The following is a 16,735-nucleotide window of genomic DNA, read 5'->3' as shown; positions in this document are numbered from 1 at the left end:
TAGTCACTGTTTAATCTGAAATGCTTTGGTTCACGTAAAATTAAATCTCTAATACAGACAGTTTCATTGCTTAAAAAAAAAGTCATGGAAATTTGCATGACTCAAATTGGATAGCATATGTTACATTTCAGTAAATTTGAATTTGATAGCCTATGTATAATGTACCAAATCTGTGTGATATAGTTCATCTTGATCTTCCTTTTTATACTCATGATGGACTTAGGGTAAATTTTATAATTTTTCCTGGTCGCTTGACTTTTCATTCGAATTCTATGCCATGTAATGATACTTAGCCCAGGGGAGCATTGGTGGCACACAAACCCGCTCATATTAAACCTGCTCATGTAAAAGTAAGAAAGGTTCAAATCGCAGTAGCTATGTGACCTTCATTTGGCAACACACACACATACACACACAGAGGAAAAGTTGTTGCAATAATCTTTGTTTTCTTTTTATTCTTTCCTTTCTTAGAAAAACCAAGCCCACCAGAAAGACTTGGAGTAACGAGTGTATCCAAAGATAGTGTCTCCCTGACCTGGTTGAAACCAGAGCATGATGGTGGAAGCAGAATTATCCACTATGTCGTTGAAGCTCTAGAAAAAGGACAGAAAAACTGGATGAAATGTGCCTTAGTTAAAGCAACCCACCATGTCGTCTCTGGTCTGAGGGAGAATCATGAATACTTTTTCCGGGTGTTTGCTGAAAATCAAGCTGGTCTAAGTGACCCAAGGGAGCTTCTCCTTCCCGTGCTTATGAAGGAACAACTGGGTATGCCTTAAGTTTACATAGCAGCAAAATGGGGAAGGGTGCGCACTGACTTAAGTTCCTTTTCAGAAACTCGTGGCCATCTTCATTTGCCAACCTTTATCTTTCAGAACCACCTGAAATCGATATGAAGAATTTCCCAAGTCACACGGTGTATGTTAGAGCTGGCTCAAACCTGAAAGTTGACATTCCGATTTCTGGGAAACCACTGCCCAAGGTGACCTTGTCAAGAGATGGTGTTCCACTAAAAGCCACCATGAGATTTAATACTGAAATTACCGCGGAGAACCTCACCGTGAACCTCAAAGAAAGTGTTGCTGCTGATGCCGGCAAGTACGAGCTCACGGCTGCCAATTCCAGCGGAACCACCAAGACGTTCCTTAACATCATCGTGCTGGACAGGCCTGGGCCTCCCACGGGCCCTGTTGTCATTAGCGACATCACTGAAGAAAGTGTGGTGCTCAAGTGGGAGCCGCCTAAGTATGATGGCGGCAGTCAGGTTACCAATTACATTGTCCTCAAGAGAGAAACAAGTACAGCGGTGTGGACTGAAGTATCTGCCACCGTCGCAAGAAGTGTCATTAAAGTCATGAAACTGACCACAGGAGACGAATACCAATTCCGTATCAAGGCCGAAAACCGCTTCGGCATCAGTGATCACATCGATTCCGTTTGTGTGATCATCAAACTGCCATACAGTAAGTGGTCGAACTGTTCAACGCCCTTGAGTTTTCACTGAGCATAAATGCTTCCAATGTGCATAGTAACCTGTGGGGTTTCTCTCTCTTGTAGCAACACCTGGACCGCCCTCTACCCCCTGGGTTAACAGTGTTACTCGAGAAAGCATCACCGTGGGCTGGCATGAACCAGTGTCCAACGGAGGCAGTGCAGTCTTAGGGTACCACTTGGAGATGAAAGACCGCAACAGTATTTTATGGCAGAAGGTCAACAAAACGGTCATCCGCACAACGCACTTCAAAGTCACGACAATCAGTGCTGGACTTATTTATGAATTTAGAGTGTATGCAGAAAATGCCGCTGGTGTTGGAAAACCAAGCCATGCTTCCGAACCAGTCCTGGCCATTGATGCCTGTGGTATGTTATTTATCGTAAGAATGGTGGCTCTGGCAGCTTAAAATACCAATCTGATCTCTGCAAAGCCTCCTCTTGGCACCAGCACCACCAACCTGCTTTCTCTTACTTCCACAGAACCACCAAGGAATGTTCGGGTTACTGACATTTCAAAGAACGCCGTCAGCCTGTCATGGCAACAGCCAGCCTTTGACGGAGGAAGCAAGATTACGGGTTATGTTGTGGAGAGACGGGACCTGCCGGATGGCAGGTGGACCAAGGCCAGCTTCACCAACGTCATTGAGACTCAATTCACTGTCTCTGGCTTGACCCAAAACTCCCAGTATGAATTCCGTGTCTTCGCTAGGAATGCTGTTGGTTCCATCAGCAATCCATCTGAAATTGCAGGCCCCATTACCTGCATCGATTCATACGGTAAGCATTTTTGGTCTTTAAATACTAGAAGAAATTGAACTTAGTGTTTGTGAACATGTTTGGATGTTCCCGTACAGAATGACTTTTACTACTAGGTGCCTGAGACTGTTGTGGAAGACATTATGAACTAGTAGTAGTGAGTCTTAGGTAAAAGTCCTTAACCTCTCTGGGTCTTGACTGAACCTGTAAATTTGTCACAATTTGGGGGTCGATAAGGGTCTTGCAACTTTGTATCGTTGTTGCATTATATGAGCTGGCACTTCCACACTTGCACTTAAAGTTATCAAACATAATTAAAATAATGTTGAGTCCTCAGAAATATACCTGGGGAAAATCAGTGAAAGACTAAACAGAGACTTTGGTGATGAGAACGGAAGCAGCTACTAACAATTACCAGGTGCTTTTCACGGACTCTGTCTCTCCTTACCAGACTTAAAAGGGACCGTTTTGATCAGAGAGACTGAGGTTTCCAGAGGTTGTAGAACTTTCCCCAAGGTCAAGCAGCTTCTTCGTGAGGGGGCTGGGTATTCAATGTCTACATTGCTGTTGGTCCAAAACACACACACTTGACCATTCTGGAAAATAATTGCTGTATTCAACTCAATAGTGGTTTAAAAATTACAATTTCCCGAGGGCTAGACACCCTGGAATAATTTCCCCACATATTCTCCACTGTTAAAGAAGAAACGGGGCCATCCATTCCCACCCGCAAACTGACCATCGCAGGACTGCTGTATGTGACTCAGGTCCATTTAATTTGGTTTCTCAAGAGCCTCAAGTGGCCTGGTTGAGAACATGTCATGTGAGCATATGCCTCTGTGAGAAAAGAATTCAGACTTTCAGAGCCTGATGAGAACCGCTCAAACGTGAACATCTAAACTGAAAGGGGGAACAAAAGAGAATAGGATGTGATTAGAGCCTAGCGTGAAAAGGAATGTATCGTGTAGCGTCTCCAGTGATGTTCTCCCTAATAGATCCCATTTCACCATTGAAATAAAATGCCTGTTAGGCTTACAACGGCATTAGGTCCGTATACAATTAGCACAGCGTCATTGGGGTGCAGAGCTTGCTTACAGTCTTGCATCACATGTGGGGTAGAAGAGTGGCCTATAAATTTAAAATTTTTAAATAATAGGTGAATAGGAATATATTTTTGTTGTTGTTGTTGTTGATTTGTGCAATCAAGTCAGTTCCCAAACACTGCCTGGTTTGGTGACACTCTCACAATGATTCTCAGGTTTGAGCCCATTGTTGCAGCTACCATGTCAATCCATCTTGTTGAGGGTCTTGCTCTTTGGGGCTGGCCCTCTACTTCGTACACCAAGAACATCAAACCACTGCCACCAAGTTAAGGCTAACTCACAGGGACTCTACACAGGGTTTCAGAGACTGTACATTTTTCCCCAGAGGAACTGGTGGGCTTGAACCGCTTGTAGTTAGCAGCCCAAGGCTTAACCTACAGTGCTATCTCTCGAAGTACTTCAAAAAGTTTGTAGAAAAATTCAATTGCCTTTCAATTCCCTTTTCCCGTGAACTTTTTAAAGCCCCCTCGTGTACGTGTGTGTATGTACATATATCTACACTTCTTTAAAAGCTAATGATCTTTATTTGGAAGTTGAAATTATTTTTTTAACACCCCTATGATCTTCTAAATATTTCTCATCTTTTCTCACAGGCGGACCTGTCATCGATTTGCCTCTAGAATATACAGAAGTCGTCAAATACAGAGCAGGCACCTCTGTGAAACTCAGAGCTGGCATTTCTGGCAAACCAGCACCCACAATTGAGTGGTACAAAGACGATAAAGAGTTACAAACCAACGCACTGGTGTGTGTTGACAACAGCACTGACCTTGCCTCTATACTCATCAAAGATGCCAATCGCCTTAATAGTGGAAGCTATGAACTAAAACTACGGAATGCCATGGGCTCAGCCTCCGCTACTATCAGAGTGCAGATCCTCGGTGGGTGCCGAGTATAGGCCATCCTAATATATTTTGCCTACCAACCACGTAGTGATTTTAAATCAATCGCCTTAAAAAAATAAAAAAACCTAACATATTGCTTTGTTCTCTTACTGACAGACAAACCAGGACCTCCAAGTGGACCGATTGAGTTTAAGACCGTTACTGCGGAAAAGATAACCCTATTTTGGCGGCCTCCAAGTGATGATGGTGGTGCAAAAATCACTCACTTCATTGTGGAAAAGCGTGAGACAAGCCGGGTGGTGTGGTCTATGGTGTCCGAAAACTTGGAAGAGTGCAGCATTACAACCACGAAAATTATCAAAGGAAATGAATACATCTTCCGGGTTCGAGCTGTGAACAAATATGGAGTTGGCGAGCCACTGGAATCCGATCCAGTCACCGCCAAGAACGCATTTGGTAAGATTTGCTGTCATCAGAACAATTAAGCCAAATCCATGGAAACGTAAAATTAAGTACAAACGATTCCTTTTGCCCGGGGTGATTTCTTAGCACAGTTTTCTTTTGTATCACCTCTCCTCTCGTCACCACCCCTCCAACCAAGTAGAAATATTCATAGGATAAATGAAACTAAGATTAATTAACAGGGTTTGAACACGGAAATGCAGAATTTGTGAGTAATGTTGAGCCTTTCAACTCATTTCCTGAACAGTTACACCCGGACCTCCGAGCGTGCCAGAAGTGACCAAGATGACCAAGAACGCCATGACGGTCGTCTGGAACAGACCAGTTGTAGATGGTGGTAGTGAGATAAGTGGTTACTTCCTGGAGAGACGAGACAAGAAGAGTCTAGGATGGCTTAAAGTACTGAAAGAGAGTATCCGTGACACCCGGCAGAAAGTAACGGGACTCACAGAAAATAGTGACTATCAGTTCCGAGTTTGTGCGGTAAATGCGGCTGGCCTGGGTCCATTTTCTGAACCATCGGACTTTTACAAAGCTGCCGATCCGATTGGTAAGTACTCATAAACGCAGCATCTTCACTTGTCTCCGTTTGAATGCCTTCGTGATATGTAATTACTCCTTGGAATGGTCATTCCAGATCCTCCGGGCCCTCCTGCTAAGATAAGAATCGCAGACTCAACGAAATCATCCATCACTCTTGGCTGGAGTAAACCTGTCTATGATGGAGGCAGTGCTGTGACCGGCTACATTGTTGAGATGAGACAAGGGGAGGAAGAGGAATGGACTACTGTCTCAACTAAAGGAGAGGTCAGAACCACAGAGTATGTGGTATCTAACCTGAAACCTGGAATCAATTACTACTTCCAGGTATCTGCCGTAAACTGTGCTGGACAAGGAGAACCGATAGAAATGACCGAACCTGCACAAGCTAAAGATATACTTGGTGCGTACTTATTAGTTTGGTTAGCTCTATGTTTATTATTAATCCTTTCTTGCTCTTAACATTCACTGCATGTGCCCATTTTCTTTCTACAGAGGAAGCAGAGATCGACCTCGATGTGGCTCTCAGAACCTCTGTTATAGCTAAGGCTGGTGAAGACGTGCAGGTGTTGATTCCCTTTAAGGGCAGACCTCCCCCTACTGTCATGTGGAGAAAAGATGAGAAGAATCTTGGCAGTGATACCAGATACACCATTCAAAACACTGATTCATCTTCGTTACTCGTTATCCCGCAAGTCACTCGCAACGACACGGGGAAATATATTCTCACAATAGAAAATGGAGTTGGCCAACCAAAGTCTTCCACCGTGAGCGTGAAAGTGCTTGACACGCCAGCCGCCTGCCAGAAACTACAACTCAAACACGTTTCTCGAGGCACGGTCACGTTGTTCTGGGAGCCGCCTCTCATTGACGGAGGGTCTCCCATAATTAATTACGTCATTGAAAAGAGAGATGCCACCAAGAGGACCTGGTCTTCCGTGTCGCACAAGTGTTCCAGTACGTCGTTTAAGGTGACCGATTTGTCAGAGAAGATCCCATTCTTCTTCAGAGTGCTGGCAGAAAATGAGATGGGGGTCGGGGAGCCCTGTGAAACCACAGAGCCGGTGAAGGCTGCCGAGGTGCCCGCTCCCATCCGCGATCTCACAATGAAAGACTCAACAAAAACATCCGTCACCCTGACTTGGACCAAGCCTGACTTTGACGGTGGCAGCATCATCACAGACTATGTGGTGGAAAGGAAAGGGAAAGGCGAACAGTCGTGGTCCCACGCGGGCATGAGTAAGACATGTGAAATTGAAGTTGGCCAACTTAAGGAACAGTCAGTCCTGGAATTCAGAGTGTTTGCCAAAAATGAGAAGGGACTGAGTGATGCCGTGACTATTGGGCCAATTACAGTGAAAGAACTCGTCATCACACCTGAAGTCGACCTGTCAGAAATCCCTGGGGCACAGGTCACTGTGAGAATTGGGCACAATGTCCACCTTGAGTTACCGTACAAAGGGAAGCCCAAACCAGCTATCAGCTGGCTGAAAGACGGTTTGCCAGTGAAAGAGAGTGAGCATGTCCGTTTCAGTAAGACCGAAAACAAAATTACTCTGAATATCAAGAATGCCCAGAAGGAGCAAGGAGGGAAATACACCGTCATCCTTGATAATGCCGTTTGTCGAAACTCATTTCCCATTACAGTCATTACACTTGGTCCACCGTCAAAGCCCAAAGGGCCCATTCAATTTGATGAAATCAAGGCTGACAGCGTCATCATGTCCTGGGATGTGCCTGAAGATGATGGTGGTGGAGAAATAACATGTTACAGCATTGAGAAGCGGGAATCTTCACAAACTAATTGGAAGATGGTGTGTTCGAGTGTTGCCAGGACAACTTTCAAAGTTCCTAACCTCATCAAAGATGCTGAGTACCAGTTTAGAGTTAGGGCAGAAAACAGATATGGTGTCAGCCAAGCACTTGTCTCAAATATTATTGTGGCAAAGCACCAATTCAGGATTCCTGGCCCCCCAGGAAAACCAGTTATATACAATGTGACTTCTGATGGCATGTCACTCACTTGGGACGCTCCAGTCTACGATGGTGGTTCAGAAGTTACAGGATTCTATGTTGAAAAGAAAGAAAGAAATAGCATTCTCTGGCAACGAGTTAATACATCATCAATCTCGGGAAGAGAATATAGAGTGACTGGACTCATCGAAGGCCTGGATTATCAATTCCGTGTTTATGCTGAAAATTCCGTGGGCCTGAGTTCACCTAGCGATCCAAGTAAATTTACATTAGCTGTTTCTCCAGTAGGTAAGTGATTAAATATCATTCAGGTGGATTGAATTCAGTGATGGAATATGCTAATAATGAGGAAAATAAGCACTGCTTTTCTTCTACGCGTTACCTTCCCCATAGCTTTTGTGACTAGAGGGTTCGCCAAGTAAAGCAAGGGTTTCGATTTTTAAATCTGTCTAATATGGTAATTTAAAGTTCTTTCTAAAGACTTTATGAAACAAAGTTGAAACGCGTGGCAAAAATGAGTTTGGGGTTTAGTCTGAATGATTTTATTTTTTCCTATTGATGATTAAGAGTGGGTATAGAAATAATGATGCCCTTGACTTCCATATGATTTTTGTTTTTAGACCCACCTGGCACACCCGACTACATCGATGTGACTCGGGAAACCATCACGCTTAAATGGAACCCCCCACTGCGTGATGGCGGCAGTAAGATTGTAGCCTACAGCATTGAGAAACGGCAAGGGAGCGACCGCTGGGTTAGATGCAACTTCACTGATGTCAGTGAATGTCAGTACACAGTTACAGGACTCAGTCCTGGGGATCGATATGAATTCAGAATAATTGCAAGAAATGCTGTTGGGACTATAAGCCCACCTTCCCAGTCGTCGGGCTTTATTATGACAAGAGATGAAAATGGTAAGCACGTTAGAACAGATTTTCAATGTCCCTGTGAGCATGCACGTTAAAATAAGGAAGCTCTTGGCCCTGGCTCACTGAATAGAAACAGAAACATCCATTTCAAACAGATTGCCAAAGGATGCTGTGTACATGACTCCGCCACAATGAAATTGATATTCATTCCTCTCAGACCATTCCCATATAAGTTGCAGGCAGCTTGGAATGAGTTCTCAGCTTTGTCATTTCTATCATTTTTTTTAAATAAAGAGAGGAATAAAAGGCTCGCCAGCATAACTGTCCGTCTTCACTGATGTTACTGCAAAAAGCATACACCTAACAGCACAGTTATCACCTTGCTTGAGTCCAGCTGATGACCTCTTAGAGCAGCGGTTCTCAACCTGTGGGTCACAACCCCTTTGGGGCCGAACGACCCTTTCACAGGGGTCGCCTAAGACCATCAATGATCTTAGAACCTGAGACACGGCTCCTCTATCCGGCTCCAGGTGGGTCCATCCACAGGCAGATACACCCACAGGCGAGTACCTGGCATGAAGACTGTTACCCATGCTACACCATGCTTCAAGACAAAATTTCATTTATTTGTAATTAGAAATAAATATTTCACAATATATAATTACATATTGTTTTTGTGATTAATCACTATGCTTTATGTTCAATTTGTCAATGAAAATACATCCTGCATATCAGATAGTTACATGACAATTCATAAGAGTAGCAAAATTATAGTTATGAAGTAGCAACGAAAATAAATTTTTGGTTGAGGTCACCACAACATGAGGAACTGTATTAAAGGGTGGTGGCATTAGGAAGGTTGAGAACCACTGTCTTAGAGGAACTTGCTTGAATATGCAGCAACCATACAAAGGAAATGATCTGTCCATATGGCTGTTCTCTTTTTACAAATAGCATTATGAAGTCAATAATGTGAGAGGTATAACAAAGGAAATAACCTAACAATAGGCAAATGTTTCACCCAGAGGCTAAGTATTCTGTCAGTGCGCCTTTAAAATTGCTTTTGGTGGCACAGTCATTACCTTCCAGGCTTTATGATCTGAAACAAATTGAAAACATTTTTAAGTCTGTCTCTTCTAAGCTAAATGAAGACATAGTGTTTCTATTCCTTTTATAGTTCCACCAACAGTAGAGTTTGGCCCACAGTATTTCGATGGTCTCACTATAAAGTCTGGAGAGAGCCTTCGAATCAGAGCTTTGGTACAAGGACGCCCAGTGCCAAGAGTCACTTGGTTCAAGGATGGAGTAGAACTAGAAACGAGGATGAATATGGAAATAACCGACGTCCTCGGATCCACCAGCCTCTTTGTTAGAGATGCTACTCGGGACCATCGTGGTGTATACACAGTTGAAGCCAAAAATGTGTCCGGCTCCACGAAAGCAGAAATTACAGTGAAAGTACAAGGTACCTTAAAAATATCTTCTTGATGCTTAACATTCCATTTTATAAATGTACCATAGTTTCCTTATCCATTCCTCTATGATTGGAGTTTTTTATTGTTTCCACCTTAGTGTTTTTATAGAAATTGTTGCAGTAAACAGCGGTGTGCATTTGAAAAAAATATATCTTCAAAAAAATAATAATTTATAAATTATCAAGGGTTCATGGGGGAGGGAGGGTGAAAGAGGAAGGGGGGGAAATGAACTGATACCAAGGGCTCAAATAGAAAGAAAATGTTTTGAAAATGAGGATGGCAACATCTGTACAGATGTGCTTCACACAATGGATATATATCTAAATCATTTTATTGGGGGCTCATACAGCTCTTATCACTAGATAGATAGATAGGTAGGTAGGTAGATAGATACAGACAGACAGACAAATAGCTATAGATGGAGGTATTTAAATGATAAAACCAAGAAGATTATAATCTGGATTTGGATTAGACACATGTCCATTTGTTCCTATGAAGAAGGCAAAAGAAACTAACTCTGGGACCTTTCTGTTATAGATACGCCAGGAAAGGTAGTTGGACCAATAAGATTCACCAATATCACCGGCGAGAAGATGACACTGTGGTGGGATGCACCTCTCAATGATGGCTGTGCGCCTGTCACTCACTACATCATTGAGAAACGGGAGACCAGCAGACTTGCTTGGGCACTCATTGAGGATAAATGTGAAGCCCACACGTACACTGCCATGAAACTAATAAACGGCAATGAATACCAGTTCCGGGTTTCTGCAGTTAATAAGTTCGGTGTTGGCAGGCCACTTGAGTCTGACCCAGTGGTTGCTCAAATACAGTACAGTGAGTATCTGTTTTTACTCAGTGATACCAGGTCATACATGATTCACTTTCCAAGCAAACTTCTAATTCCCTTCTTTGTCCTCTTTCTTTTGCCCCATAGCTGTTCCTGATGCCCCCGGCATTCCAGAACCTAGCAATGTAACTGGCAATAGCATCACACTTACATGGGCTAGGCCCGAATCGGATGGTGGCAATGAAATCCAACAATACATTCTGGAGAGGAGAGAAAAGAAGAGCACACGATGGGTGAAGGTGATCAGCAAACGGCCAGTCTCTGAGACGCGATTCAAAGTCACTGGCCTGACAGAAGGCAATGAATATGAATTCCATGTCATGGCTGAAAATGCTGCCGGAGTGGGGCCTGCAAGTGGCATCTCAAGGCTAATCAAATGCAGAGAACCTGTCAACCCACCCAGCGCTCCCTCTGTGGTCAAAGTGACAGACACCTCCAAGACGACGGTGAGCTTAGAGTGGTCCAAGCCGGTGTTTGATGGCGGCATGGAAATCATTGGGTATATCATTGAAATGTGCAAAGCTGACTTGGGAGACTGGCACAAGGTGAATGCAGAGGCATGTGTGAAAACAAGATACACTGTCACCGACTTGCAAGCCGGCGAGGAATACAAATTCCGCGTGAGTGCTATCAATGGTGCTGGAAAGGGAGACAGCTGTGAAGTGACCGGCACAATCAAAGCAGTTGACCGCTTAACTGCTCCGGAGTTGGACATTGATGCAAACTTCAAGCAGACTCACATTGTGAGAGCAGGGGCCAGTATTCGCCTCTTCATTGCCTACCAGGGTAGACCCGTCCCTACAGCTGTGTGGAGCAAAGCAGAGTCGAACCTGAGCATTCACGCTGACATCCATACGACAGACTCCTTTAGCACCCTCACCGTGGAAAACTGCAGCAGAAACGATGCTGGGAAATACACCCTGACTGTGGAAAACAACAGCGGCAAGAAGTCAATCACATTTACCGTGAAGGTGCTAGACTCTCCAGGCCCACCTGGCCCGATTAGCTTCAAGGATGTGAACCGAGGCTCTGTGACCCTGATGTGGGATGCCCCTCTCCTGGATGGCGGTGCCCGAGTCCGTCACTACGTGGTAGAAAAGCGAGAAGCGAGTCGCCGCAGCTGGCAGGTTGTCAGTGAAAAGTGCACGCGTCAGATCCTCAAGGTCGGCGACCTGGCAGAAGGCGTTCCATACTATTTCCGAGTTTCTGCAGAAAATGAGTATGGTGTTGGTGAGCCCTATGAGATGCCAGAACCCATTGTAGCCACGGAACAGCCTGCTCCCCCAAGGAGACTTGATGTTGTCGACACAAGCAAATCCTCCGCCGTCTTAGCGTGGCTAAAACCCGAACACGATGGAGGCAGCCGGATCACTGGCTACCTGCTGGAAATGAGGCAAAAGGGATCTGACTTCTGGGTTGAAGCTGGCCACACCAAACAGCTGACTTTCACAGTGGAGAGCCTGCTGGAGAACACTGAATATGAATTCCGCGTCAAGGCCAAGAATGATGCTGGCTACAGCGAGCCCAGGGAAGCCTTCTCATCAGTCCTCATCAAGGAACCTCAAATTGAACCCACCGCCGATCTCACTGGAATCACCAATCAGCTTATCACGTGCAAAGCGGGAAGCACTTTTACCATTGATGTGCCAATAAGTGGTCGCCCTGCCCCCAAAGTCATATGGAAGCTTGAGGAGATGAGACTGAAAGAGACGGACAGGGTGAGTATCACGACGACGAAAGACAGGACCACGCTCTCCGTAAAGGACAGCATGAGAGGCGACTCCGGCAGGTACTTCTTGACCCTGGAAAACACAGCTGGCATCAAAACATTTACCATCACAGTCGTGGTCATCGGGAGGCCAGGCCCAGTAACTGGCCCCATCGAGGTCTCCTCGGTCTCGGCGGAATCGTGTGTCCTGTCATGGTCTGAACCGAAAGATGATGGAGGCACCGACATTACGAATTACATAGTTGAAAAGCGTGAGTCCGGCAAGACATCTTGGCAGCTCATCAATTCCAGTGTCAAGCGCACGCAGATTAAAGTCACTCATCTCACAAAATACATGGAATATTCTTTCCGCGTCAGTTCGGAGAACAGATTTGGTGTCAGCAAGCCTGTAGAATCAGCACCGATCGTTGCTGAACATCCGTTTGGTAAGAGACATGAAAATCCTTTTTTTTTTTTTTGCAAATTCTCTATTGTTAAACATTTCCTCCTATGGTGCAAAACTGTATTCTCATTTGCTATCTTTGCGTTATGTGTAGTCCCACCAAGCGCGCCGACCAGACCTGAAGTCTGCTATGTGTCAGCCACTGCCATGGCCATTCGCTGGGAAGAACCCTACCACGACGGTGGCAGTAAAATCATCGGGTACTGGGTGGAGAAGAAGGAACGCAACACCATTCTCTGGGTGAAAGAAAACAAAGTGCCATGCTTAGAGTGCAACTACAAAGTGACTGGTTTGGTAGAAGGGCTGGAATATCAATTTAGAACGTATGCCCTCAATGCTGCAGGGGTTAGCAAGGCCAGTGAAGCCTCCAGAGCTGTCATGGCGCAGAACCCAGTTGGTAGGTATTCAACTTCAGCGGGGTGGGGGTGGAGGTGGGGGGAATATGCCTGGGAATCAGTTTGTCTATCAATCTTATCCATAGAGCCCTGGGGGTGCAGTAGTTAAGCACATGGCTGCTTACTGAAAGGGTGGCAGTTGAAAACTCCCAGCTGTGCCTAGGGAGAAAACTGTCTGTAAAGTCAGTGTACGTCTGTAAAGTCGTGTACGTCTGTAAAGATCGATAGCCTTGAAAATGGTATGGGGCTGTTCTATTCTACCCTATGGTGTCTCTGTGTGCTGGAATTGACGGACCCTTATGGTGATGGGTTTGGTTTTGAAATACATGTTTGGTCCTAGTAGAATTTATTTTCTCATTCCAGATGCACCAGGAAGACCAGAGGTGACAGACGTGACGAGAGCAACAGTGTCACTGATCTGGTCTGCCCCAGTGTATGATGGGGGCAGCAAGGTTGTAGGCTATATCATAGAACGTAAACCGTTCAGCGAAGTGGGAGATGGGCGCTGGCTCAAGTGCAACTATACCATCGTGTCAGACAATTTCTTCACCGTGACCGCTCTGAGCGAAGGAGACACTTACGAGTTCCGAGTGCTGGCCAAGAATGCGGCGGGTGTAATTAGCAAAGGGTCGGAATCGACAGGTCCTGTCACTTGCCGAGATGAATACGGTAAAGATTAGTCAATATTCTCTTTTCTTTTTTTTTAATGTTCACAATCGATATGAAACCAAACTAGTAGGTATTCATTGACTTGCTTTGCCTATTGACAGCTCCACCCAAAGCCGAACTGGATGCCAGATTACAGGGTGATCTGGTGACCATCAGAGCAGGCTCGGATCTTGTTCTTGATGCTGCAGTTGGTGGCAAACCTGAACCCAAAATCATCTGGACCAAAGGAGACAAAGAACTAGATCTCTGTGAGAAAGTCTCTTTGCAGTACACGGGCAAACGAGCAACCGCTGTGATCAAGTTCTGTGACCGAAGTGACAGTGGGAAATACACTTTAACCGTGAAGAATGCCAGTGGGACCAAGGCCGTGTCTGTCACGGTCAAAGTGCTTGGTAAGATTGTCACCAGTCTTCTAATTTATAAGTCTCAAGCGTGAGAAGAGAGAATGACCTTCATCGTGGCCTGTCATTGCGTTACGTCTGTTTCAGATTCCCCTGGCCCGTGTGGAAAGCTCACCATCAGCCGGGTAACAGAGGAGAAATGCACGCTAGCCTGGAGCCTTCCTCAGGAAGACGGAGGCGCAGAAATTACTCACTACATCATAGAAAGGCGCGAGACTAGCAGGCTCAACTGGGTGATTGTTGAAGGTGAATGCCCAACCCTATCCTACGTGGTGACCAGACTCATCAAGAACAATGAATACGTGTTCCGAGTGAAGGCAGTGAACAAGTATGGCCCTGGGGTGCCTGTGGAATCTGAACCAATTGTTGCCAGAAACTCATTCAGTGAGTATTAACCATGTTATGCAATTTGGGAGTGGAAAGACAATGGGATCGGGAAACAGAAATCTTGTCACTGTGATGTGATATAATTCTGACCATCCTTATTTTTATAAAAATATAAACAGCTATTCCATCACCACCTGGCATACCGGAAGAAGTAAGTGCTGGCAAAGAGCACATCATCATTCAGTGGCTTAAGCCTGATTCTGATGGGGGCAGTGATATCAGCAACTACCTAGTAGACAAACGTGAGAAGAAGAGCCTGCGCTGGACCCGGGTCAACAAGGACTACGTGGTGTATGATACCAGGCTGAAGGTGACAGGCCTCATGGAAGGGTGCGAGTACCAATTCCGAGTGACCGCAGTGAATGCTGCTGGTAACAGTGAACCCAGTGATGCTTCCAACTTCATCGCGTGCAGAGAACCGTCCTGTGAGTGCTAAGTATCACACGTGTCCGGCCCATCGAAGCTGCATTACAAATCATTTTCCAATATTCCTTTTCCTAAGTTACAGAAGTTACGCAGGGTCTAGAAGAGTATATGCTTGCTTGAGAGTTATTAAAATGTAGCCTAGTTCAGAGAACATCTTAAATGAAACTTCTGTGATAAGTTAGCAATTATCATCACTGGAAATTATGACAGCATGTGCCAGTCTATGGGGGGGGGAGCAATCATTCTACTGTCAGTAGGAAAGGGGGATATTTTATAAATCTTTCTAAGGACAGCGGACAATGCTTTACACTGATAATGATGGAAAAGATAAAGGTAAAGTCCCTTTAAAGAATAAGCGTGCTAGAAGCAAAGTCTGTAGCATTTGAATGAGAAACTAAGCCGAAAATTGTCACAAGGGCTTCAAAAATAATGACAATTCCTTTTACAGAGTTTGAATCCAGGAACTAAAAGGAATAAACTCTGGAAACAAATGGGGAAATTAAGTAAACCGAGTTTTACACTCATTCGAAATGCAGAGGTCACATGTGACATTATCCCTGTGAAAGGTGATCAGTTAAAGAAAATTCCCTCAACGTGGGTCCTCTACACAATAAGCTTAGCTAGAAAGGGAAGGAACCCAGCCAAAGCGGCAAAAGAAAACATCCACCTAGAGTGTTAATTTTTCAAATAATAACGAGTGTAATGGTAACAATAAACAGTGCTGTCTTAGAGCACTGTACTATCCTGTTACTCCCAAAGAGGCCGGTTACAGAGAAGGTGGGTAAAAAAGCAACCATGTCTAGGAGAATGATTAAAACCAGCAATAGAAACCTCCGTTTCAAAGAAAAAAATAAATAAGAAATTTCTGTTTCCCTATTTGTGTCATACCTGCTTCCACCTTATTCAATTCCACAGATACCCCTGGACCACCTTCTGCCCCCAGAGTAGTGGACACCACCAAGCGCAGTATTAGTTTGGCCTGGACCAAGCCCATGTATGATGGCGGTGCTGACATCATAGGCTATGTTCTTGAAATGCAAGAAAAGGGCACCGATCATTGGTACCGAGTGCACACCAATGCCACGCTAAGAAATACTGAATTCACCGTGCCAGACCTCAAAATGGGTCAGAAATACTCTTTCCGAGTAGCTGCTGTGAACACGAATGGTATGAGTGAGTACAGCGAATCAACTGCCGAAATTGAGCCCGTGGAAAGAATAGGTATTTATAACATGAACTTCTAGGTGAATTCTGTTCTCTCCACACCTGTTTGTGAAGTAATTGAGTCTCACGTTTACTTTCCAGAAATACCCGACCTTGAGCTTTCAGACGATCTAAAGAAGACCGTGACCCTCAGGGCTGGGACCACACTGCGCCTGATGGTGTCTGTATCTGGAAGACCAACCCCCACCGTTACGTGGAGTAAGAAGGGCGTTGACCTTGCAAGCCGGGCCATTATTGACACCACTGAGAGCTACACGTTACTTATCGTGGACAAAGTAAATCGGTATGATGCTGGAAAATACACAATTGAAGCCGAAAATCCTTCCGGCAAAAAGTCAGCAACGGTCCTTGTTAAAGTATTCGGTAAGTCAGCGTTTTTCTTAACATTGACTCGGCTGGGAAGAAGGAGTCCCTGGGGGCCACACAGGGTCAGACAGTGGACTAGTCCTAGATGCCGTGGAAGGCAGGTCTGGTGACTTGCTTATGAAGGGTCACGACCTTGACAACTGCTCTGGAACACAGTTCTGCCCAGACACTCCTGGGGCGGCCAGGAGTCACAATCGAGTCTACAGCAACTAACAAAGGCATGCTGACAGAGGGGCTCTGAGAACATACCCCTTGACCTGGGCTTGGTCACCTCTCAGGAGAGGAAGTCTGTTCATTATATTTTCCTGTGTACACACACAAATACACA

At 45.0% G+C, this 16,735-nt stretch overlaps 1 protein-coding gene across 1 annotated transcript in view; it reads left to right on the top strand.

Annotated features, from left to right (window-relative positions):
• The window catches only part of TTN (titin), a 315,644-nt gene that overhangs the window by 280,835 nt on the left and 18,074 nt on the right, over nucleotides 1-16,735 (top strand). The window contains exons 279-298 of the mRNA XM_045294579.1: nucleotides 472-768; nucleotides 876-1,463; nucleotides 1,558-1,860; nucleotides 1,975-2,271; nucleotides 3,947-4,234; nucleotides 4,355-4,654; nucleotides 4,908-5,210; nucleotides 5,298-5,603; nucleotides 5,696-7,462; nucleotides 7,795-8,088; nucleotides 9,221-9,508; nucleotides 10,056-10,355; nucleotides 10,456-12,522; nucleotides 12,634-12,936; nucleotides 13,298-13,603; nucleotides 13,705-13,995; nucleotides 14,092-14,388; nucleotides 14,511-14,816; nucleotides 15,733-16,038; nucleotides 16,123-16,404. Coding sequence (XP_045150514.1) covers nucleotides 472-768; nucleotides 876-1,463; nucleotides 1,558-1,860; nucleotides 1,975-2,271; nucleotides 3,947-4,234; nucleotides 4,355-4,654; nucleotides 4,908-5,210; nucleotides 5,298-5,603; nucleotides 5,696-7,462; nucleotides 7,795-8,088; nucleotides 9,221-9,508; nucleotides 10,056-10,355; nucleotides 10,456-12,522; nucleotides 12,634-12,936; nucleotides 13,298-13,603; nucleotides 13,705-13,995; nucleotides 14,092-14,388; nucleotides 14,511-14,816; nucleotides 15,733-16,038; nucleotides 16,123-16,404 — 9,489 coding nt within the window. The remainder of the gene's footprint in view (nucleotides 1-471; nucleotides 769-875; nucleotides 1,464-1,557; nucleotides 1,861-1,974; nucleotides 2,272-3,946; nucleotides 4,235-4,354; nucleotides 4,655-4,907; nucleotides 5,211-5,297; nucleotides 5,604-5,695; nucleotides 7,463-7,794; nucleotides 8,089-9,220; nucleotides 9,509-10,055; nucleotides 10,356-10,455; nucleotides 12,523-12,633; nucleotides 12,937-13,297; nucleotides 13,604-13,704; nucleotides 13,996-14,091; nucleotides 14,389-14,510; nucleotides 14,817-15,732; nucleotides 16,039-16,122; nucleotides 16,405-16,735) is intronic.

This window comes from Echinops telfairi, unplaced genomic scaffold, assembly GCF_000313985.2.
Source record: "Echinops telfairi isolate 266 unplaced genomic scaffold, ASM31398v2 ScPeMD7_3;HRSCAF=10, whole genome shotgun sequence".
NCBI classification, from domain to species: Eukaryota; Metazoa; Chordata; class Mammalia; order Afrosoricida; family Tenrecidae; genus Echinops; species Echinops telfairi.
The sequence above is the reverse complement of the archived record's forward strand: the minus strand, read 5'-3'. Positions and strand labels throughout refer to the sequence as shown.